The sequence below is a fragment of the Lonchura striata genome, chromosome 17 (assembly GCF_050655825.1).
Source record: "Lonchura striata isolate lonStrDom1 chromosome 17, ASM5065582v1, whole genome shotgun sequence".
NCBI lineage: Eukaryota > Metazoa > Chordata > Aves > Passeriformes > Estrildidae > Lonchura > Lonchura striata.
The window spans coordinates 3,577,485-3,602,253 of NC_140719.1; the positions used below are offsets into that span (position 1 = coordinate 3,577,485).

The 24,769-nt window shown below is 48.9% G+C and overlaps 1 protein-coding gene across 1 annotated transcript; it reads right to left on the reverse strand.

The window, feature by feature from the left end:
- Nucleotides 1-5,618: 5,618 nt before the first annotated feature.
- TNFSF15 (TNF superfamily member 15) lies at nucleotides 5,619-22,283 on the reverse strand. The gene is made up of 4 exons (XM_021551402.4): nucleotides 21,836-22,283; nucleotides 14,220-14,271; nucleotides 12,980-13,027; nucleotides 5,619-6,858 (listed from the first exon to the last, which is right to left on the reverse strand). Exons 1-4 carry the CDS (start codon nucleotides 22,025-22,027, stop codon nucleotides 6,431-6,433), a joined length of 720 nt encoding a protein of 239 aa, XP_021407077.2. The 5' UTR covers nucleotides 22,028-22,283; the 3' UTR covers nucleotides 5,619-6,430.
- Nucleotides 22,284-24,769: the final 2,486 nt, after the last annotated feature.

The window sequence follows — 24,769 nt, forward strand, 5'->3', positions numbered from 1 at the left end:
GCTGCTCGGGTCATCTTCACCCAGAGAAACACCACAAAAATCCCTCTCCAGCCTGGCAGAGAAGCACCTCAGCCATCCCCACCTTCCCTAGGATGTGCAGCCTTCCAGGGATGTGCTTTTCTCCCCCTCCACTCTCAAGAGGCAGCCTGGATTTATTGAGAGCAGACACCTTTGATATGATTAAAGGAAGCCAAAATGCAGCACAGTGCTCACACTCAGTGTGTTTAGGCCATGAAGAATCTCAAATTATGACCCTAAATGTGCAAAGCACGGAGTAAAATGACAGTGAAATTGAATTCTGCTCTGCTCAAGTTAAAAGAGAAAATAGTAATAATAAAATTCTGTTTTGCTTTTGCTAAATGTGAGGTAGTTATTGGATTAAAAAGGAAAAAAACCCAACATAACAGGAAGTAACATCTTTTTGGAGGCACAGGGGAAAGCAGCCTGATTCCCACTGTCTAATCAACTCCTGGCTGATCTACAGAGGCTGCTAACAAAACCTCTCAGGGATCTGCAGGTGGGTGGAAAGCAGAGGAAAAATAAAATTCCTCCCTCAGAGTATTCCAGTGAAAACCTTCCTGGTGCAGACCACAGAGCCCTTCCCCAGAAACCTCTTCTGAAGCAATTTGGATGTGATACTCTGAGTTCAAGCCAGGAAAACAAAACAAATTTTGAGAATAAGAAATAATATAGTAACACTATGGCAAATGGGAGAACGTGCGTCAGTTCTGCTGGTGGAAAGAAAGGAATCTGCATTCTTGGCAGCAGAGGAATTGAAGATAGCAGCCAGGCTGAGCAATAAATAGCCAGGGGATGCTGCTGCTCTGCTGGGAGATAAGGAGAGCCAAGCTGGAGCTGGAACAGGGTTAGGGGTGCCCAGGGCTCTGCTGCCTTCACTTGGACTCTCATTTGGCCAGAAATCCCTGGTTGGGTTGTGCCTGCCAGCCAGGAGCTGAGCAATTTGGAACATGGAATTCCCAACATGCTGAGGTGTTTCTGTGTGTGGTTTTTGCCTTATGAAGTGCAAGTGTCTCTAAATTCCCAGGGGAAAGTCTGGGCCTGATTTTGCTCTGCTGAGGGACCTCTAACTGCATAAAATAATGATTATTCACACATTTACACACAATCAAACTGGTTTCTTATACATCAGCACTTCCTGGCTGCATTAACTAGTCACTCTTAATTATGATTAGTGTTTTAGGAAGGGACTGGCATCAAAAAATGGTCACATTTGTTAAGTTGCATTTTTATTATCATAAAACTTGGGAAAATATAAGGAAGTTAAGTCAGTTCTTGTGGTAAAGATACATCTCAGTGCTGAGGCACAAGACAAAAGACAATCCCTTCTAGAGAATCCCTTACAATAGCAAAATGCTATTACTGGTGTGTAACACCCACATTGGGGCAAAGATCCTTGACATTTTCTGATTCTTCTAAAGAACGAATTCTCTCCTCATTTCTCACCTGAAATGATGGGCCACTCACAAGATAAATAAAACAAAGGACGGGGTGGTCAGTTGTGCCATAGAGGGGTGAAAAAAAACAAGATTCCTTCAAAATTCTGGAACATTGTATTGCAATTTTCAAGCAAATTGTTGGGGTCCCCCTTTGTAGAGATGTTTGCTGATCACATCCCCTGACAAAAATCATCTCAGCAGCATCTTTTTGGGTGATGTTTGACACCCTTTGGACACTGATCCTGCCAACTGTGCTGGACAGTCCCTGCAGTCACTCCTTGATTTGGCAGATTGCTCCAAACCATGATGGAGCTGAGGCTAAACGCAATTAAAACTTTCTATTCCCTTTTAATCTGAGGCATGCAGGTTTTACTCCTCCCATCCACCAACCAGGAGCTGGTTTTTACCATGATCCCCTTCATAATCCCCTCGGGGCTATGCTCAGCACAAATAAAAGTTGGCAGGATTGGAGCTGTTTTATTTCTACCTTAATTAAAATTTCCTAGATTTACTTCTGCGTGTAGATGGAGAGAAAGTTAATGCTTATTTATCAATATTCAGTTTCTAAGAGGAAAGGAAGTGGTAGGTAAGGAACTCTTTGATGAATTTGGGTTGTGCTTAGTGTTAGCTTTTTTTTGGGGATGAAAAAGATTAGGGAAGAAGACAACTCCTAAGATCTAGAATAATTCGAGCAGTTAAATAATAGTAATAATTTGATACTTCTTCTTTCAGTGGCTTTGTTCTGAAAAGTGCTTTCAGGTTCTTTTTTGTAAGAAACGGAAGGGTCAAAACCTAAAATCATATGTTTTACCTCATTTAGCCCAAGCTGCCTATTTCACCCTTTTTTCTCCAGATTCCATTTTTTTTTTACTGATAATGGTTTTAGTTTCACAGCCCCTCCGAAAACAAAGCACATGTTCAGCTTGACCACAGACTTTAAGGTCAGTGCATCCCATGACCAGATCTCATCAGCTTCTCATTTAATTGAAAATGCTGATGCCTGGGCATTTTCACATCTCTAGAAATGCTTTACATTTTCTAACTCAACAAACACAAGTTTCTGAGAATACTTGTGTCCTTATTTAACTTAAAAAAAAAAAGATTAAAAATCTGAGAATCCACAGTTTAGTTTCAGTCTGTTGGAGATATTTCCCTTTAAGCTTGACTTTGGTCTCACTAAAGTGGCTTCACCTCGTGCCTTTGACTTCTGTGGAGGAATATCTAATATAAAACAGGGCCAGAATCAGCCCCTGAACACTTATTTTATGTGCTGGTCACTGTTACAGTAACATTATTAGCACTGAAAAGGGGGGAAAAAGGGAATATAGAGAATTTCCATCAGGATACATGTAGGGATCAATATGCCTGCACCACTTTAAAACAAGTAATGCCACATATATTGTTATATATCCTATAAAATATGTGATAAATGTGCTCAAAGCTGGTGTGGGTAATGGGGTGCAAAAGCTCTAACTGGACTAAAATAAATATTTCTGTGGGTTATGGATCAGGAGAATCACACCTGGAATGCAGCTGCAGCAGGCAAAGTTTTGCTGGTGAAATTTGTGTTTAGTGTGCAGTGGACACAGATTATGTGCTAGAAAAGGCTCATTATTGCCAATGGAACTTCTGGAGATTTCTATGGAATATCCACCAGAAAAAAACCCAAAAACCAGTGTGTGTATATCCCACAGAAGGCTCTCTGAATGCCAAATGTTGCATTCCCCACTCCTCTGCCCCAGCCCTCACAATTCCCATTGTTCAGCACACCAGGATTGGGTGATGATGCCTTGGGATAGAGTTTCCCTGGAAATCTGCTGTCCCAGCCTGTCAGGATTGCCTTGTGCCCTCAGAATGATAGAAAAGAGAAGCTTTCTGAATTACTGTAATTATTTCAGAATAGAGAGAATTTCCCCTCCAAGTTCCTCCAAGGATAAACCAAATTCACCCTAGTTTGCCCTATTTGCCAAATTCACCCTATTTGCCAAATTCACCCTATTTGCAGAAGCTCTCCTGCCTAATTGCTGGGAATCACCTGTCTTGGAAAGATGATTTCAAATCCTCCTTTATGAGACTGACCATGTTGTTTTGTGTGCTGGTCACCTAAAGTGCTCTACGTGTTCCAAATGCTGAAGATTTTGTGTTTTCCTGAGGTCAGGTCCTGTTTTGGGCACACAACCAAGTGATCAAAGACTCAACGTGAGGTGTTGAGGGAACACTTCACAAAATTTGGGATCTGGAAAGTCTCAGGGTTTCACTGGGAGTAATTTTGTCTAGAAGTGCCAAGCGTGGGGGACTTCACCAGATTTTACTCTGGTAGAGGGGGTCTCTGAGCAGGAGGAAGAGCCCTGAAAAGGAGCTGGGTCACCAGAACAAGGCTGAGGTCGTGTGTGCTAATCACTAAATGGATAATTGGGGAATTAGTGCTCCAGACCCAGCTTAAAAAACTCGGCTGAGCAGGTGGAGATAAAACAGGAATAAGGGCTCAAAGATGGAAGTGACCTGGGTCATAAAGACATAAGAGGATCCCTTGTCTCAGAGTGTTTCCATCTGCCTGAAGGATAATTAAATTCACTTTCTCCAATCCAAACCTATTTTGAGATGCCAGTTTTCTTTGTGGGCTGGAGAAATTGAGGGTAAAAAATGGTATTTGGACAAAGAAGTGTCCCTGCACCTGATGGACAGGGCCAGGAAGGCAGGAGGGAGCAAAGGCTCAAGAGGACAGCTGAGATGGGGATGTGGGGAAGGTGAAGGATAAGTCAAACAAAGGATGGGAAGCCAAACCGGGATGAGGTTTTGATGCAGGAAATTTCTCAAGCTCCCCAAATAGGCAGAGTTGTGCCAGGGGCCAACACTCAGTGATGAGACTCAAGGAAAATCTGGAAGGAGGAAAAGAGGGCAGGGCAGGGTCCTGGCTGTCATGATGTGCCTAAACAGGGAAGGACTGAGACTGTGGGATCCAGGAATTGCAGGATAGGGAGGAATGGGCAAAAAGGCACAATTTTGAGATGATTTACCACAAAAGACCTGGCAGTTTTCATGTCAGCAGGAAGGTCCTTACACCAAGACATGAAGAGGTCCTGGTGTTGCCTCCTCCTGCTCTGCTCCTCTGCTCCCTTCCCAATCTCCTCGGCCTCTCTCCCTGCTCCAGCTGCCCCACTGACTTCTTGTCAGCTCAAGCAGATCTTCCCAGAGCAGTAAAAGGTCTCCTGGTGGGAAGGGGCTTGCCAGGGACAAAGCTGCAGGACCTCACACGGGGTTGTCCCCACTACAAACCAGTGCCCAGTTCAGCTCTCCAGACACAGCCCCTCGCCCCCAGGGCTGCAATTCTCCACCACTGATGGGGGGACTTTGGGCTCCACCACGGCTTGGAGGGGAAACATCAGCTCAGGCAACAAAGCCTTGATGTAATTTTTGGGCAAGAATTGGAGAAATGGAGGAAATCCAAGGAGTGAGGCAGGGAAGAGCTGCAGAGAGGGGAGCCTGGAGGTTGGGGACGGGTGCTTGGCTGTGAGACCTCGGGGCTGTTCAGGGTGTAAACTCCAAATCCACCAGGGTCCTGAGAGATGTGTTTGCTGCAGGAGGGGAGGGGAAAATGGGAGTTTCCCTGAGAGGCAGAAAGGTCTGTGGAAATGAGTAAGTGCAAGGTGGGAAGTTAAACACCCTGAGCTCCACCAGAGTCGTGTCTTTGGATCTTTTCACCTTGTGTGGGGACAAGTGGTGGCCACCTTTCAACCAGGGCAAGGCTGGGTGTCCCTTGGGGACAGAGGCCACCACCAGCTGTGGCTGGAGCCCAAGCAGTGATTTGTTCAGTTGCATTTGCTTTGCATTATGTATAATGGAAAGCAAAACATTGCAGAGGTTTTCTCCCAAAATTTCGGTGACTGATTTAAAGATGTACAAAATTTTTTGCTCTCTCTCTCTACCCTGTTTTTTTGTTTGTTTGTTTGTTTCTGGGTTTTTTTTGTTTGTTTGTTTTTTATTTTTTGGGGTTTTTTTTCTGTTATCCTAAAGTTAGGACCTGGAGGGGACATTCCACTTCCATGCTGAAACAAAAGTGTCTTGTGTGTTCCCTAGATCTTTTCCAGAATATTTTGAGGCTGTATATGGGCTTAGAGAACTGTAAACAATTTTTTGGAAAAACCAAAAATCTCAAGTAGCTGCTGCAAGCACAAGATATAATTTTAATCTACTTTGCAGGGAAATTGGAAGGGATTAATTAGGCAGTTAATTGTTAACCTGAGCTTTATGTTAGTGCAAAGTACTGAGTAAATGTGTTCATAAGGAAATGATGAGAAGTAAATTATGTTTTAGAACGGAGAATCCAAAGAAGGTCATGCAAAACTATACTGGAAGTGCTAGGGAAAGCTCAAAAACCCTTTTTTTGTTTGGAGTTGAGGAAATTGTACATTGAAGGAGGAATTAGGGACATAGCCTAGCTCAATATTCAAGAGGAAACTTCCTACCCACAAATTTCAAATGTTCCTCCTTAGCTTACAAAGTTTTGAAGAACTTTCAAATTTTGCTTTCAAAAATACATTTTTTCCCCCCTTCAATATAGCTTTCATTTTTCTGTTTTGGCTTTTCTTTCTTTGTTTTTGGATATTTTTGAGTGGTTTTTTTTTTTTTGGTTTCTTTTGTTTTGTTTGTTTATTTGTTTGTTTGTTTTTGTTATTTTGGGGCGGTGTTTTTTGTTGTTGTTTATTTGGGGTTTTTTGGAGTTAGTTTTTGGTTGTTTTTTGTTTGGTTGTGGTTTTTTTTTGGGAGGTTATTTCACTTCAACCTGCAGCTTGACCTTTCCCTACCCATTAAATTAAGGCTCTAGCAAGCTGCAGGGGAGTGATGGCACAGAAGAAGAAGAAGAAGAAGGAAAACAGCAGAGATCTCACCCCAACACGCGCCCACAAAACCAAAATCCATCAAGATGTCCTCGATGACCCCGCAGGGATCTCCCACCAGCTGCTTCCAGAGCCCTACAGCAGAAATGCCCCAAAGAAAGTTTTGTGCTCCTTGGTGTAATCCACCAGCTTGATGTCACTCACGTTGACCATCAGCTTGTCTCCCACCTCCAAGGAGACAACAGCGCCCAAATAAATGGGCTGGAACCAACCATTGCCGTTCTCACTGAGGGTCTTGGTGCCCGTCAGCAGCTGGGTGGGCTCGGGGTAGCTGTCGGTGACCTTGGTGATGATCTCAGTGACAGAGCTGGCCTTGTGGCTGCTCTCAACGGGCCCTCGGAAGGTGACCTGGGCGTACACGTAGTAGTCCCCAGAGACAGGAATCACCAGGGCGTTGCTGGAATAACTCAGGTTGTTCTTGGTGAAGGCCAAGCCTCGCTTGTCTTCCCACTGCAGGATGGGCAGGTGGCTCCCCACGGCGCTGGCCAGGTCCTGCTTCTTCACTGAGGGAGAGAGAGGGAGAGGAGGGTGGGTGAGGTTGCCACGGCCAGGGGTGTGGATGTAGAAATCTCTGCTCCAAAAGGGGAAGAATTTAAATAATTTGAGCAAAATGCTGGGGCAGCAATGTTGTTGCCCTGATTCTTAAGATTTTCTAAAGCCTTCTGAGTTAAGATTCTCATAAAAAACTGTCTCACACAACCTTCTGTAAACTATCTATTGTTTTGCATTCCTCCATAAAGGCAGAAAAACTTAATGTGCTAGTAGTTTGTCCAACATCATTGGAGAGGTGGCACATTCACCCTCCAATCCACTGTCACCTTTAAAAAAGTATAAATACTACAGTCAAAAAATAAACTTCTTCTTTTTCACCTTTGCAATAGCAGCGGCTCATGTCGTGCTTTCACGTGTCCTGTAGTGACACAATGTTCTTATTTCACAGCTTGATAACTGAGCTGGATGGGCTGCAGGACAAGTGTCCAGTGGTATTTTCACACTGGGTGTCCAGGTCTGAGCTGCCAGGGCTAAAAGCCAAGGGTGCTCCAAGAAGATCTTGACAGTGTAAGCTGTGCCTGGGGGTCCTGGTTGTGGGTCAGACCCCAAAGGATGAGCTGTCCCTCCTCAAGGCTGAGTCTGTGGAAATCCAGGGAATCCTTCTGGCTGCCCTGGCAGGCCTAGGACCCTGGCAGGGGTCAGGAACCCCCCTGGACAGCCCCCAGAGACACTGCCTGTGATCTCTGTCCATGGAAAAGAGTTTTCAACCTTACAGGATGAATTACCAGCTCTGAGTGTTTGATATAAGTCATAATTAAGTGTGGCATGGGTGTAAAAGTAAAATTTTAGGATTCTAGATTAGGGGTCCAAAGGGGACAAGATGGAGGAAATTGGGTGTGCCTTGTCCTTTTTCTCCTTCTTCATGCCCTCCATGTTTCACTGTGGTGTTGGCATTTTTCTGTTGGTTCAGGCTGGGGACACACTGTCCAACGTAGGTGACAGATATTGGCACGTTCTTGTAAATCCAGCCCAGGGAGTTTCTGGTATTTAATGTTTGTCACATCCCACTGAGGGCAGAGCCCCACACGCTGCCCTGCAGGACAGAGCTGGGCAGGGCAGCAGAACATGTGAGAGATAAACAGAATAAACAACCTGGAAACCAGCACAGACCAATTATGGCTTCTGCTTTGGCAGGGGGCTGACAGACAGAGACTTTCTACAATCTCAGAGTCATCAATACCACAGATTCCAACAAGTCTCCTGGCACTGGGAAGCAATGGAGATGGCTTTGCCTTCCCATCTCACCCATCTCCAGAGTGAAAACCTTGTCCTTAAGTGACACCAGCACTGGGACACTTGTCCTAAGGGTTGGGGACCTAAGGGCTGTACCTAAGGGTGGGGGACAGGACGAGGACACTCTAAACCACCTTATCCTTCAGAAGGGGTGGATTGAAATTCTCTTTCTTAGAAAGACACTGCTGAGCTTGCAAAATGCCCACAGTGGTCACCACGATGCGTCACCAAGCACTCAGACACTTGGACTTCTCTTCCTGCCAAGCTTCTTAAGAGGCTTGGGGCACCTCAGCCCTTCTCCTCCTGAGTGCTCTCAAGGACAACTTTTGTAGAATTGCTTTTGCTTTACCAAGGTCACTGGATTTTAGCAAAAACCCCAAAGACCCCACCGTGCCTCAAGAGGCCTAATTCCAAACCAACACATTGTATTTTAAACCATTTTTATCCCCATCTTTCCCTTTTTTCTTTCTTTAATGCTTTCATGGAACAAAATGCTACATTTGGAGTCAGCCCCAGCATTCCTCCAGGCTTTTTTCCCCCAATCTTGTGGTGAGCTGATTACAAGCACAGCTCCAGTCCTGACCCCAGCATCAGTCTGACCCAAGCTGAGGATGCTTCCCAGCCTGCAGGGAAAAAAATTAGGGAATTGCTGTCCTTTTGCCTTCACCACTTTGATTTCTCACACACAACAGAGAGGACAATAAACCTCAGCCTTTGCATGCTTTTCTGCAGGGAATCAAGAGTTGTCTCTGCTCTTTACTGACTGCCACATGGAATCATTGTGCTAAAGCAGCAGCAGTGGGGAGAAGAGGATAAAAACCATCCAGATTATCTCAGGTATTAAAATGAGCCTGGAAAATGAATGATGAATGCTTAGAAAAGATTGAGGGAACAGAGTTTGAAAAGAGACCTTTTCAATGAGTTTGTGTTCATGTTTAAAGTTGATTTTTATTCAGTATTTGGGGCAGGGGGGCAAATAGGATGCAGGTGAGGGAAGGCTTTGGAATTCCCTTGGCAATAACCATTAGGTCCATCCTGGGTGAAATGAGACTCAGAAAAAAGAATGTGCTCATGTCCCAGTGGCATCTGATTCCCTCTTTTCCAACCATAAATAATCCATGAGGAGACAGGAAGCTGTTAGGAGTGCGATTCCTTTTATATTCTCTGAGTAGCACAACAAAATAAGGACTTTTTTTTTTTTTTTTTTTTTTTTTTTAGTGCTGCTGAAATATCAAATCTTTTCCCAGGAGGCAAAGTGGATGAGAAAAGTATTTCAGGGAAGGGAAGACAGACAGGGATTATGGCAGCAAGGAAAGCTAAATTATAGAAATATTATAAAGGTTAGAGGCAATGGAGCTTTGACACTGAGAGAGGAATAAAAGAAAGTGAAAGTGCTGCCTTCATCTGCATCCACCTTTTGGTTTTGGGACTGTCTGAATCCTGGGAAAAGCTCAGCCAGCTTTGGATCCCTCTAAGGTTTGCATCAGCTTGGAGGAATTCATCTCAGAGAGCAGAGGAAATCTTGTTTGAGGTGGGAAAGATGAAGAAAGATCAGAATATTTCCAGAAAATGTCCTAAGCTCTATTCCATCTCTGGAATTTTGGGGGAAACTTGAAGAGAAGCTGCCTGTGAAATGTTCTTATCTTGTAGAATGATGCATTTAAAATGTTAATGACACTCAATTCCACAATGAATTTTTATATTAGTTATAATTAAATTTTATTAGTTATAGAATATCTCAAATGAACTACATGACTTCCTAACTTTTAGAATTAGTCAGGTTTCACAACTTTAACCTCCCTTTTAGGATGAATCTCCCTCTATTGATGTTCTCTATTTTCAAGATAATTACTTTTCCCCATGCTTTCAGTAACAGGAGAATAAAATGAATGCTCAAGTGCTTTTTAATACAGCACAGCTCATTTTCTAGCAGCAGCTGTATTTTGTACTTGTCATTTATTTATTTATTTCCTAATTTCTGGAGCTCTGCTTCCTGCAAATGTACCTATGATGCTAATTCTTAAAGGAATTAAAATGTGCTTTTAATAAGAGATTCATTGCCACAGCTCCTTCTGTTTCCTCACTATAAATTTCTGGCGTCCCTTAATTCTCCTGTCCCCTGGACAGGTTCAGTCCCTTGCTGGAGAATCCCTGTTGCCTGTCAGATTTGGGATATATTTTGTGCTGAATTGGTGGGGTTTCTGCAGTTCTTAGCAGCAATGGCAGAGCCTAATCCTGAGCTCTGAGTCTCAGCAAGAGGCTGGAGCCTGTGCTGAAGCCCTTGTGGGGCAGGCTCCTGTGTCCTCTGGTGCTCCAGCCATGCCCTGAGGATTTAATAAAGATCATTTGGAAGCAGAAATGAAACTCTGCCCAGGTTTAGAGGGGGTTTGGGACCACTGCAGCACGAGGAGCACGAGCCAGGTCCTGCAGCATTGGTCACTGCCACAGGCTGGTGGAACAGGCACTGCCCTGAATTCTGACCCCAAATCCAACCAAGTAAGTGGGGAGGGGATGATGGCAAGGCAAGGAGAAGCCCCAAATGAACATTAATGCACAGGAGAAAATGGGCTTGGAGGGAGCTCTGAGCTGGGAATTGGCACATCTCAAAATGGGCTTGGAGGGAGCTCTGAGCTGGGCATTGGCACATCTCAGTAGGTAAAGTCCTTAGGGAAGAGAGATCTCTATTCCAGTCTGGATGAATAAAAATTCTCAGTGTGAGTTATAAAGACCAAGAGCAGCTGGAAGACTTATCATAAAGGAACAGACATCAAAACATGGAGTTATTCTGCTACTGCCAATTAATCAGTGCATTCCCAAAGAACCCCATCTAATTCTCATTCCTCTCCCTCCTCTGCTCTCACCTTCACAACAGATGTGCCTAAAGCTAGAAAAAGACAGAATAAAGGTGTGGAAAAGATTTCCTACAATTTAGGATTTGTAGTCTGCCACCTTCACATTGAACAAGGCACCTGAGGTGGGGGAATGTAACAAAGATCAGGAGAATAATTATTCCTTTTACACTTTCTATGCACAAGTCGTGGTTTCTGAGAAGAGAAAACCGGGGTGGAACCCAAAATAGTATTATGCACAGAGCTGAAAACAACAGGAAATATTTTCTGCCTGCAAAGTGCTGTTGAGCTGGGAAAGTCATTGCCATAGGGAGAAGCACCAGGAATGTGTTCAGGCTAAAAAGGTCAAAGATAATTCACAGATATTGTGTTCCTTGATGACTACACAGCACAGCACAGAAAGGAGAGAGAAAATTCCCTTAAGTTTCTCCTTTTCTTGCTCCTTTCCATGGCCAGCAGTGACTGGCCCTCAGTGGAATGCCAGAGAGGATGGACACAGTCCCAGGGAGGCCTGGGAGTGATGGCAAAGGAATTTTTGTAACTATGGGGGCTGAAGAAATTTGGAGAAAGCTGCTGGGTGTTTCCCTGTGGCAGCTGGGGTTTTATGCAACCCAGGGAAGTTCCCAACAGCAGAGCAGAGCTTTGGCTGCTCCTCTGAGTCACTGGAGCCTCTGGCTCTCTCTGCCATGGGGGATTTAAAAAACCAAAACCTCACAGCAGCAGACATGGTCCTCTTGCTCCTTAGAACTTGCACTGAGCAAAGATGTGATTGTGGACAAGGCCAGGTCAGGTTTGGAGCTCCAGAAACCCCCGTGCCAAAGGGAAAGGCACCAAGGATGGGCACCAGGGAGGAGCTGGTGGGTCAAGGAAAGGAAATTCTGCTGGGAAATGCATCAGCCCTGAGCTGCAGGTGGATGGGACCCTGGGGGTGGATTTGGATCTGTGCAGGAGAATTTGAGAGAAACATCCCAGCACTTCCTGCAGTTTTCAAGTTATAAATTTCACCCTGGGACAGCACTCGGGGTGTTGGGGAAGCCTCTGCAGTGAGCTGTACTTTGGAGAGGGATAAATGGCCTCAGGCCAGCTGGAAACCCTTTGCCACTCACTCCATCCACACTGGAGCCAGACAGGAGCTTTTCTCTAGGAATACCTAAATTTTCCATGTGGGTGGAGCTTCAAGGCTGAGGTGGTGATATGGGGACCTTGGAGATGCTGGCAGCCCCTTGGAAAGGCAAGGAAACCTCTTGGAAAGGCATGGAAACTCTTTGGAAAGGCATGGAAACATCTTGGAAAGGCCTGGAAACCTCTTGGAAAGGCCTGGAAACCTCTTGGAAAGGCATAGAAAGCTCTTGGAAAGGCATGGAAACTCTTCGGAAAGGCATGGAAACCTCTTGGAAAGGCCTGGAAGCCCACCCTGTGATGGGATTTGTGATGGCACCTTCCTAAGACAACATAAAAACTTGGAGGGTTCAGTTTGGAGTTACCCTTTCCCTTCTTGCTCTGAAATGTGTTAGAGATTATCTCACTGAAAACAGGAGGGAGGATTTATAGGAATATGGTGTGTGTAGTCTGAGTCAGGCCTTGCAGAAAAATAAAATAAAACCAGCCTGATTTGACCTGAGTTTGCTCCAGAACTTGCAATTCTTGCCAATTCACTGCTCCACAAGGGCTCACATGAGCTCCTTCCCTGTCTTTTCTGGAGGATTCAGCAGATCACTGAGACACTGGGTACCTGTTCCAGTTCAGTTACAAAAGCTGGTCATTCAATAAAAAGAAACAGCTTGGAAAAGTGACATTTCTGTCAGCTGTCCCTTCGTGGGCCCTTTCCTACAGACACACTGTACTCAGTCTGGCATGCTCCACAAGGCAAAGCTGATTATTCTGCTCCCCATGTTTCCTGCAACACCTGCTCCTATCAGATCCACGCAGACCAAGGTTACTGAACCACAACATTGGCTGTAAAAAGGATTTAGTTGTGAACGAGGATTACCTGTCAGGTGAGCTCGTGGCTTCTCTGTGCTGGAAAGTGTGTCTGTAACTGAGGGAAAAGGGAAAAACATGGTGTGAGGATGTTTGCTGCTGTTCAAGAATAAAATTACAGAATATCCTCAGCTGGAAGGGACCCCAAGGATGACCCAGCCCAGCTCCCATACCCCCCAAAATCCCACCCTGGGCATCCCTGGCAGCGCTGGCCAAAGGCTCCTGGAGCTCTGGCAGCCTCGGGGCCGTGCCCATTCCCTGGGCAGCCTGGGCAGTGCCAGCACCTCTGGGGGAAGAACCTTCCCTAAGTCAGCAAAATACGAGTGGTGACTGATGTCCAGCAGGAAATGTGCAGCTCTCTCCCTTCTGCAGAGTCCGAGTGGGGAATGATTCTCTGTGATCTCTCAGGACACCCCTGAGGTAACAAACTGCAAAGGGGGAGTTTGTCAGAGCTGCTGCAGCACCAGCAGGGCACACTGCGGCTGTGCCCTGAACTGATGGAGGGCAAACAGAGGGGAAGCGTGAGGAGCAAGGGCTCCCAAATCCCTGCTCGTGCTTGTTCAGGGAGTCCCCCTTGATAGTAAAAGGGTTTTAAAATCATGGGGATTTAGGGTTAAAAGGAAAAATAAGCTTAGTAGGCCCTGGAAAAATAAACACCCTAAGCACATGAAGAACTTGTACTTGCTAGAACTGCACCTGTGTAGCTAGTACATGATAAATGATATAATTGTTAGATGTGATGATTGTTTAGTAATTAAATATAATTACTGTTTAATCATAAGAGTAATCATGAGAAACTGTGGTCAGGGGCCTAAGAAAGATCACAGGAAACTCATGTCAATGTATACAATAGAACAATATAAGTTTAATAATTAATATGTAAGTTATATAAGGATAGAATATAAAATACGTTCAGCTCGAAAGCCACGTCGGAGTCAGATTTGGGTCTGCACCCTGATTCCCAGAGCTCTCAATAAAAGCACCTGCATGGGATCATATCCTGTGATTATGAGTGTTCCTGAAGGCTGACACTCTGACCCTGCAGAGTTGTGGGGAAGCCTGTGCCTGCCCAGCTGGGAGAGCCTGGGGTTGGAAATGCTCCCATTTCACCCTGCCCACGGTTATCCCCCTGCATCCCCCCAGTGTGGCCTGGCTGGTTTGGCTGGGCAGGGGCTGGGGTGGGCAGGGCAGAGGGTGGTGGGGAGGGTGCTGGGGCTGCAGCTCCGGAGGGGAAGGGGTGGCAAACTCACCAGCAGCCACTGCTCGTTGCTTCAGAAAGTGAGAGCCCCTCTCCTCGGTGACCTGCAGGGAACAGGGACAGCAGTCAGCTCAGAGGGTCTCGCAGGAATTATCCCAGAACATGAACAGCTGCAGTGACATCAGTGCATTCAGAGGGAGCATTTTGGCAAAAAGGTGAGCCCTGACACATCTTTGCTTCACTGCAAGACATTTCTGCTGTTGGTTTAGAGCTGCCTTCACCTCTGCCAGGGTTCCAGGACCCGGGGGGAGGTTTGTGAGATTCGGAGCTGGACAAGCCCTTGGCACACCTGGGGGAGCAGCAGCAGAGTGGCCAGGGTGACCCAGCCATGCAGGGATGGGACCAGCACTGCTGCTTGGAGCTGCCCTCGACCCAGGCACAGCACGCAGAGCAGAGGGAGAGGTTCTCCTCAAGGCAGGGCAGGTCTGAGCCTTTACAGGAGCAAAGGCTCTCCACAACAGGAGGAAAGGTTCTCCACAACAAGAGCAAAGGCTCTCCACAACAGGAGGAAAGGTTATTCACAACAGGAGGAAAGGTTATTCACAAGAGGAGCAAAGGTTCTCCACAACAGGAGCAAAGCTCTCCACAAGAGGAGCAAAGGTTCTCCACAACAGGAGCAAAGCTCTCCACAACAGGAGGAAAGGCTCTCCACAACAGGAGGAAAGGTTATTCACAACAGGAGCAAAGCTCTCCACAGCAGGAGCAAAGGCTCTCCACAACCAGCAGATAGGCTGAGGTGGATCAGCTCCACCTGCCTTTTGTCCTGCACCCAGGCTAAGCCTGTTCCTGAGGTCAGTGTGGAATTTTGGTGACCTCCCGGGGAGGCAGGAGCCGAGCAGAGCCGAGGGAGCAGCTGCAGGGTGAGCTCTGCTGCTCGGATCCTGCCCTGGAGAAGGCTCACCTTCCTCTCCTCTGCAATTCCCCTCTGGAGCTGGGCAGGACACGGCCCTGGGCACTGCCCTGCAGCAGCTCCGAGGGATGGGCTGTGCCTGTCACCCGTGCCCTGAGCCACCTCAGCCTCCTGAGCCACCTCATCCTCCTGCTGCTCCTCCCGAGCCACCCGGCACAGCACGGCCAGGGCTGCTCACCCTGGCAGCTTCAGAGACAGCATGCTGGGGGTGCTGGGGGTGCTGTGAGATGTTGTGGGATGCTGGGGGATGCTTTGGAATGCTGAAGGATGCTTTGGGATGCTGGGGGTGCTGGGGGGTGCTGGGGGATGCTTTGGGATGCTGGTGGGTGCTGAGGGATGCCAGGAGATGCTGGAGAATGCTTTGGGGTTCTGGGGGATGCTGTGGGGTGCTGGGAGATGCTGGGGGCTGCTGGGGGTGCTGGGGTGTGCTGGGGGGTGTTCTGGGGTGCTGTGGGGTGCTGGGGGATGCTGTAGGGTGCTGTGGGGCGCTGGGGGGTGCTGGGGAGTGCTGGGGGTGTTGGGGGTGTTGGGGGGTGCTGGGGGGTGCTGGGGGATGCTGGGGGGTGCTGGAGGGTGCTGGGGGATGCTGGGGGATACTGTGGGGTTCTGGGGGGTGCTGTGGGGCGCTGGGGGGTGCTGGGGGATGCTGGGGGATGCTGGGGGTGTTGGGGGTGTTGGGGGGTGCTGTGGGGTGCTGGGGGGTGCTGGGGGATACTGGGGGTGCTGGGGGGTGCTGGAGGGTGCTGGGGGATGCTGCCTCTGCATCCGGCCTCACGGGGCTGTGAGGAGCAGCCCTGGGGGAAGCCTGGGCTGTGCCCAGCCTCAGGGCTGACCTCAGAGCTGTCAGGAACCTCCATCCCAAACACCATCCAGGAGCACACAGGTGTTTTTTATGGGCAGACGCCAAAACCACACTGAATAAAATGAATAAAACGAATAAACCACCCCAGGTCAGCTCATAGCAAAGTATTTGAAGCAGTTTGCCCAGAAAAAGGAACCAATATCAATATCTAGATGCTGAAGCTGGCTCCTGTTGGCTGTGTCTCACACAGCTTCAAACACTGCAGAAGGAGAAGATAGATAATTTATATTGGCTGGGGAAGGGGAATGTTTGTGGAAGGAGAGTCAGCCTGCCTGGGGTTGGGGGCTGCTGGCTGCTCCAGGAAACCCAAAAATAGTTAAATGTTTTACTGGAAGTAAACATCTGTGTGCTCCTGCAGCAAGAAGTCATTTCTAAAATAGCTGCTCCAGTCTGGTGGGAAAAAATAGAGAAGGAAAACAGTAGGAATTTTTTTTTTTTTTTTTTTATTCCCTTGCCCACCTGTACACAAAGGTATGGCCCAGCCCCAGCAGCCTCCTGGCAGAGACTGGTGTGAGCTTGCAGTGTGGGGCTGAGGGAAAACTGGTGCTGTGCTGCCCAGGAGATTTCTGAGCCCTTCAGTATGTGTGAGGGGTTTCAAAGTGCTGCTTTCTAACCACGAGTGCCCTGTTGATGTGACTCAGGCACAGCCTGGGGACTTTGTCCCTGCCCTGGTGGGAAGCACAAGGTCAGAATTAAGGCTTTCCCTCACACTCCCCTGGCTTCCAGCCAGCTGCATTCACCTAGGAGTATATTTACACATTCCTTGTGTGACATTTCCTACCTATTTCCCAAGTGACTAATTCTCATTAGTGATCCCATTCTCTAAGGATTCTGCAGCCAGGGAAATAATCAGTCCCAAACCTATATTTAAGAATGTAACTTCTGTGGAACTCTTTACACACTTGAAGCTTAACTTCTGCTGAAGTTCCTTGTATAAACTTGGATGTTGCAATCCAAACAGAGGTGGCAGGAAAATGGGAAGGAGAGCAAGAAGAATTCTGCTTCTTTATAAAAGATAGCAAAAAGGTTTTGTTTAAACCTAAATTTATTTGTGTCCTAAGAAATCCAGCTGGAAACTCCAGGTGCAGGAGCTGCATTCAGAGATGCTGAAGGACAGAGCAGATAGAGCAGGGGGACACAGCAAGGTGTGAAATTGTTCTGTTGCTTGGCAAAGGTATGGCTGTTATTTTTTTTTTCCCTAATTGTGCTATCTCATAAAGGTGTAAATATAAATACAAATCACCCACAGAAGACGTTTTAGCATAATGACCAGGTGTCAGAAATACTTGTCCTGAATAGGCAGAGATGTTGTGCATTGATGGGGAGGGAGAACTGAGACAACAGAGAGAACATTCACACAATCACTGCTTTTCTCTCTTTTCCTTTCACTGCTTTTCTCTCTTTTCCTTTTCCTGCTCAGCTGTGGTTCTGAAAAGTTCACAGCTTCAATTTTCCCTTGGGTTGCTGTGGAGAGCCCAACCACTGCGTGATGTTGAAAATCCCACCTTGAGCTGCCTCAAGGACAGGCAGCTCTACTGATCCTGGGGATTGCTGTGTGCTGAACACTTCTGGTACCAGAAATGTCCAAACAGCCCCAGTGCATTTATATCCAGGTATTGCCTGACCCCAAAAGAGGGGCTGCTATCCAATGGCATGGCAAGAGCAGCTGGCACTGCAGCAGAGGGGCTGATAAGCAGAAAATCCCCAGCTCCTCCAGGCACTCCACTTCAGCACTGCTTCACAGGGAGGATCTCTGCAGGCCATCTACATAAAACCCCATTTTTTCTAACTCCTGAGATGCTGCATGGCCTGGGCTGGGAATTTTTGGCAGGAATTGGTCTTTGCCAGTAAAACCTGGCTTCAACCAGAACATTTTGCTGCTCAGTGGAATGCTGTACCCAAGGCATGTGCTCACAAGGAATATCTGCATCCAGCAGCAGTGGCCAGGCAGGGATTTACCTGGTGCTGGCTTTGGAAGGGGAATCCCAACACCTGGGCCCATCCAGGTGTGCTGCTGCTCCTCCCCAGGCATTTCTCCTTCCCCAAAGATCAGGAAGTCTTTTGAGGTTGTCCTGGCTTTGTGGGCAGGCCACGAGGGCAGATCTCTCCTGGGATTTGTTGCCAGCTTTCTGGCAGGATCCAGGTGGAGCCCCTGGGATTTTCCAGTTCCTCCTGCCCTGCAGCAGGTCCCTTCTCCACTGCCAGCTGGCATGGCACAGGCCTGGCACACGGCTGCATGTCCAACCCGTGGGACAGGGTTTGGAATTCCTCTTTATGCTGCTTGTGGCCCTGACGTGCTGAGGATGCCATGAAAAATAAACCCAAATGCCAACTTCTCCAGGCCACAGGACTTGATGCTCTGCTGGGTGGGATACTGAGGCAGCCAGAGCTGCTCTCCTGTGTCATTCCATTGATGGTTTTGGGAACTCAGCCTGAAACTTGGCTTCCCTTTGAGGAGGGATGTCCCTTCCTCCAGCAGGGCACCACTATGGGCTTAATATAGATTTTCTGCTAGCAACACAAGCCACGTGTTCTGGTTTGAAAAACTCTTTTTCCTCTCCTCACTCTGGACTGAAGCACAAAAGAAAGTGATTTCTCTTTCCCAAAGGAGCAGCGGAGGGAGCCTGGAAGGTGTCCAGGGAAAATCATCGCCAGACTGGAATTATTCATTCAACATGCACCGCACCATGACACACAAGGTGGCCCACACATGCTGCTGCAATGACATAACTTGCTCTCCTTTTTCCTGAAAGGGACATTTCCAGTGAAAGAGATGAGTTTGCATCCCTTCAGAGGCACCAGGTGACACCACGTGCACCCACGGCGAGGCAGGGATGACCAACGCGCCTCACCCTGCGGGCACCGTGCCCAGGGACACTCCCCTGTTGCACAAACCTTCCCGGGTTTCCCTTCTCCTCTTGCTCCAGGAAGGACTCAGGAATTCACTGCAGCTGCTCCTCGCCTGCTGAGTCCCTCCCTCCCTCCCAGCACTGTCCCCAGAGCACTCGAAGGTGACAATCGTGTCTGGGCAGAGCTCTGTGGGGCAACCAGAGGACTCCTCCCATGGGCTGCAGGGGTCAGGAGGCCAATACCCATCAACTCAGGGCTGCCCAGTCATCCCACAGTGCCCAGGGCACCCACACCCCAAAACCAGTGCCCCAGCGAGCTCTGCCACACATGGCTTCTCCCAAAAGACCCCATCCGATGGGGCACATGAGGACGGAGCCATTTAGCAAACTTTGACTGCAGAAGGAGATGCAGAAAGACATTTTCCTGAGAGCTTTTATGCCCAGAAATATTCCCAGGGACCGAACCACCCTGAACCTGCAGGCTCCTGGGGGATATGGCTCCTTGGGGCATTCAGAGCCAGCCTCACAGGCAGAGACACCCAGCCCTCTGTGCTGCCCTGCTGGACAGCACCCATGGGCACAGAGAGCAGCAGGGTCAATGGTGAGCACAGACAGCAGCAGGGTCAATGATGAGCAGGGAGAGCAGCAGGGTCAATGGTGAGCACAGACAGCAGCAGGGTCAATGATGAGCAGAGAGAGCAGCGGAGTCAATGAAAAGTTGGGAACAGGCAGGGCCCAGCTGAGGTGCAGCTCCTCCCACAGCACCCAGGGCACCCCGCCAGCCCCAGTGACCTTCCTCTTCCTCCCTGGGACTCGCAGAGGTTGTAACTCGTCTGATCACCTTGTAACATCATTGTGGAGAGATGACGTGTTCCTAACTGGGAGCAGGTGCATGGGAATGCACACCAGAGTTGCAATTCCGACCGTTTGCATTGTGCTCTTCTTCTTAAGAAGCCAAACCCACTCATTAAAAAACCTTTTCTCTGCTAACGCTGCCAACAGGGTCACTTACGATCCAGGAACGCATTGGATTGGCTAAAGAAGTTAACATTTGATTATTCTTCCACTCCAAAGTTTCAAGACTGTTCTTCTCTCGTGGGACACAAACCTAGAGCAGTAGCAGAGGCTGCCCAAAGCACCTCGTGAATTTTACCCTCAACCTCAAGTAGCACCCAGCTTTCCAAGCTCCTCCACGTTCAGCCTCTGCTCTGCTGTAATTCCACATTTCCAGAACTGAAGGCCCCCAAATCCTCTCAGATCATGCCCAGCCCCTGAAGAAAGCTGTGCTTTGGCACCTGCAGGTAGGGCAGCCTGGGTTTCTACAGCTGGGACAGACGGCAGTCACAAAGTCAGGGCAGCATCACAGCTCACAGCCTGAAGGAATTGCCAGATTTAACAGCCCCAGGTTAGAGGCAGGTCAGGCGGAGGATGCTGCACCCTGAGCTCGGCATCACTCGGGCAGAGCAGCTTCGGGGTCACAGCGGGGCCAGCGCAGCCCTGGGAGCCACCAGCAGAGGCGCGGCCGCGGCTCTCACCCTCCCGAAACATCCCCGGGCTAAACGTGAGCCAGGTGACAAACCTGCCTTCGAGGCCACTGGAAACCAACCCCCTTTCCTAGGGCCCTTAACGCTGCTGATTAACTGAGGATTTGCAGAGCTGAAGCTAAAATTCAAAGCTTAATTCACCAGACCTAGAGCATGGGGTGCTCCTGCTGAACTCAGCCTCCCGTGGGAACAGGACTTGCAGGAGGAGTGGAGCAGCGTGGAAGAGGGTTGGAAGCAGCAGAGCAAAGTTTGTACGGCTGGGAGCAAAGTGAGAGTAGCTGTCTGGCAAAGGAGAAGAGCTGAGACTGAGCCCTGGACTGAGAGAAAGTTTTAATGGGGAATTAAAACCAGGATGCAAAGTTCAGGGTCAGATGCTCTTTAACTGTCTCAAATCGGATCTCTGCAGAAGTTCACATTAATAATAATTAATTATCCACCAGAGCTGTAGCTGTCAGCCCACGGGTGACTGACCCAGTGACATCAGCAAATCTTCCTGAAATCAGACACTGAGAGGGGAAGCCACAGATTTAACCCAAAAAAAAGGGAGGGAAATGAGCTATAGCATCAAAAATCTGGCAGAAATCAGTGCACAGTGATTTCCACCAAGTAGTGTTTTTTTTTTTTTTTTTTTTTTTAAGCATCCCCTGTGGCACAGAAATAAAAGTTTCAAAGTCATGTACTCCTGAAACCAGACACTGAGAGGGGAAGACACAGATTTAACCCAAAAGAAAGGAAATAACCCGTAGCAAAAATCTGGCAGAAATCAGTGCAGAGACAGTGATTTCCACCCAACAGTGATTTTTTTTTTTTAAGCATTCCCTATGTCACAGCAATAAAAGTTTTAAAGTCATGTACTCCTGAGACAGACACAGCGAGGGGAAGCCAGAGATTTAACCCAAAAGAAGGGAGGAAAATGCAACACAGTGTCAAAAATCCGGCAGAAATCAGTGTTTTTAAAGCATTCCCTGCAGCCCAGCAATAAAACTTTCAAAGCCATGTACTCTGCTTGAAAGTGAGGAACCGTTAGTTAAAAAGAACAAGCCATAATCAGATTTATCCTCAGGGTGAGGAAGAAGGAATGCCACAGCGAGCCTCGTGCGTGCCATCGAACGCGAGAAATCACAGAATCCCAGAATCCCAGAATAATGAGGTTGGAAGAGACCTCTGAGATCATCAATCCAACCCATGCCCTGACACCACAACTGGACTATAGCACCAAGTGCCAAATCCAGTCTTTTTATAGACATATCCAGAGATGGTGATTCCACCACCTCCCTAGGAAGACAATTCCGGTATTTTATTGTTCTTTCAGTGATTTTTTTTTTTTTTCCCAGTATCCAACCTCAACCTTCCCTGATTCATCAAGAGCATGAGAAGCGCTCCAGAGCGGCTCCGTCGGGAGGCGCGGACGGGGCTCGGGCGCGCTCCCGGTGCCTTCCTTACCTGGCTGCCGCAGGAGCTGGGCGCCCGCAGGTTCCCGAGCAGCAGGTAGGCTGTGGGCAGCATCAGCAGCAGCACGGCCAGCAGGCAGAGCAGCAGCGCGCAGCGGATCCTCCGCAGGTCCTGGCGGAGGCGCATCCCGGCGCCGTGCGCGCTGCCCGCAGCCTCCGCGCCCATCTCCGCCGCGCTCTCCATGCCAGCAGCGCCGGGCTCGTCCTGCCGGGGAGCCGGGCACCGCCAAACCTCCTGTGGCGCCTGCCCTGCATGGAGACCCCCATTAAATAAGAGCTGTCGCGAGTGTGGGAAGGCACCGGCGCGCACACCCTCCCTCCCTCCCGAGGAATGCACCGCCTACAGTAGAAACCCGGCAGGAACAGCGGGAGCGCTCCCCGCGCCGCCGGGGCCGGCTCCTGCCTCCGACCGCTCCTGCTCCCCCCGCTCCCTGCAGGAGGAAGCCAGGAAAGTCCCGGTGGGCGGAACCAGGATCAACCCTGCTGCTGCTGGTCCTGCTGCTGCTGCTGCTGGTCCTGCTGCTGCCCGGCCGCATCAGCTCCGCAAGATTTTCCGCCTGGCAGAGGGAACGTGAAACCCATGGGAGTGAAAGTGGGAAGCAGGGGGAGAGACAGAGGCAGAGGCGAGCGGAGCCCGGCAGTTTCTTCTTTCCCAGAGAAAGGGGAAGAGGCTTTTGGGGAAGGTGAGGTGACAGGAAGCAAGTGACCCCAAAGAAGGGGTCCGGTTCTCTGAAGTGTTGCTTCATCCCTCCCACTTTAGCAGAATTCACAAGAGGCTTCCCGTTGCTCAATGTTCACCTTTTTGCACCAAACCGTGGGGTTTAGGCCCAAACTCGGATGTTTGTCTGCTCTGGGGCTCATCTTCTTCCAAATCATCGTAATTAAAAATCTTAACAAAACGTTGTGCTCTCACAGGAGTCTGTTGTTGCCACTAGGACAAGGGTGATTTGACTGTACTTGGGGGAAAATGATGTCAGTGTTACTTGGCTGCCAGCCGCTATCCCTGGCAGCAGAGATGGGCTGCAGCCTGTGGAGATCCTCTGGAGCTGGTCAGCAGCACAGCCGGGAGGAACGAGCTCTGCTGGCAGCTGATGTCCAGCTGGAAGGGTTCCTGTATCCCAGGAAAGTTCCTTCCTTTCTCCCTGCCACTTTGCAGCAGCCCACCCTCCCCAGGGAAAGCCACTCATTTAAGAAGTGCTTGGCATGCAGATGTTGCCATTTAGACTTGCCCAGACTGTTGAAAATGGATTTTTTTTTGTCCCCAGGAAAGTTTTCATTAAAACAGAAACTTTTGTTGAGGTGTACGTGCACACGCAGTGATGTGCAGGGACTTCTCCTTTTTCCCTGGGTAGAGAAACAAGCTGGAAACTTCAACACTATTTTTAGTGAGAGAGATTTGGTTCCCCCCACCTCCCCATGAAAAGCTTTTCAGATTTGGGCTTTTAAAAAATAAGATCAAAGAAAGAAAACTATTTTTTCATGTCCCAGGCTGTCTATAACATCCCTTTCCCTCATAAAAATTCAGCCAACTCTTCTCACTTCAATGACATGGAATAGATCTTCCTATTGCAATGGTTGGGTGCAGCTCTTGATGTTCTGGAGAGCTCCAAGTCGTGCTCTGAGCAGAACATGGGATTCATGGGATTTGGTCAGCGAGGCTGATTGAGGCTGCCAGCAGCACGAGGGGGATCCTTGCCAGCAGAGCAGAGAGGGAAGAGACCAGGGAAAGAGAAAGTGGGAAAGAGTAAGCAAGAAATAGTGAAAAGCAGGAGGTTTAGGGAGATAAGAGAGAATCCTGGAATGGTTTGGGTTGGAAGGGATCTTAAATCTCATCCCGTTCCACCCCCGCCATGGCAGGGACACCTCCCACTGTCCCAGGCTGCTCCCAGCCCCATCCAGCCTGGCCTTGGGCACTGCCAGGGATCCAGGGGCAGCCACAGCTGCTCTGGGCACCTGTGCCAGGGCCTGCCCAGTCTCACAGGGAACAATTCCTGCCCAATATCCCATCCATCCCTGCCCTCTGGCACTTTGAAACCATTGTTTCTTGTCCTGTCCCTCCAGGTCCTTGGACAGTCTCTCTCCATCTTTCCTGTACCTTCAGGCTCTGCAAGGCCAGGTGTCCCTGGGCTGCTCCTGGGGACATTTAGAACAAAAAGGGGGCCCTGCTGGAGGGTGCAGGGGGGTGTGAGTGACCATCCATGTCTCTGCCTGCTGCCAGAGTGCTCCCAGCCCTGTCCAACCTGGCCTTGGGCACTGCCAGGGATCAGGGGCAGCCACAGCTGCTCTGGGCACCTGTGCCAGGGCCTCACCTCCCTCACAGGGTGGAATTTCTTCCCAACATCCCATCCATCCCTGCCCTCTGGCACTGGGAGTCATTCCCTGTGTCCTGTCTCTCTCCATCTCTCCTGTCAGCCCCTTCAGGCTCTGCAAGGCCACTGAGCTCACCCCAAAGCTTCTCCTCTCCAGGTGAACAACCCCAGCTGTGCCAGCCTTCCCTCCCAGCAGAGCTGCTCCATCCCTCTGCTCCCCCTGGCCCTGCTCTGGGTCTCTGCAGCAGCTCCAGCTCCTCCCTGTGCTGGGCAGGGCTGGGGCAGCTCCAGCTCTCAGCCAGCACAGCTCTGTAAAACGCCAAAGGCTGCGTGCTCCAATCCCAGCCAAACCCCATCGCTCCTGCCAGACCTTAGACAAGTGACTGACTCTGTTCCCTTCCTTAATTCACTGTTTGTTTTCCTTTTGGCTGTAAAGCCTTGGGGACAAGGGCTGCTCTCTGCTTTTATAGAGATCAGATCTCATTTCAGGGTAGGTGTGGCTCCATTTATCCTCAAATAAAACTCTTCTGTGTATTTTTGTGAAGTGCTGTGTAGACAAGTGATTTTTTATCTTTTTTTTTTTTTTTTTCCTTTGGGGTCCCAGTTGCATATTCTAG

Excerpts from the sequence above, each read along its gene's own strand:
- TNFSF15 (XM_021551402.4), bottom strand. The coding sequence starts at position 22,027 with ATGGAGAGCGCGGCGGAGATGGGCGCGGAGGCTGCGGGCAGCGCGCAC. Across the intron at positions 14,272-21,835 it reads CCAGCTCCTGCGGCAGCCAG|GTCACCGAGGAGAGGGGCTC; the intron begins GTAAGGAAGGCA and ends TGTTCCCTGCAG. Across the intron at positions 6,859-12,979 it reads GCCACGAGCTCACCTGACAG|TGAAGAAGCAGGACCTGGCC; the intron begins GTAATCCTCGTT and ends TCTCTCCCTCAG.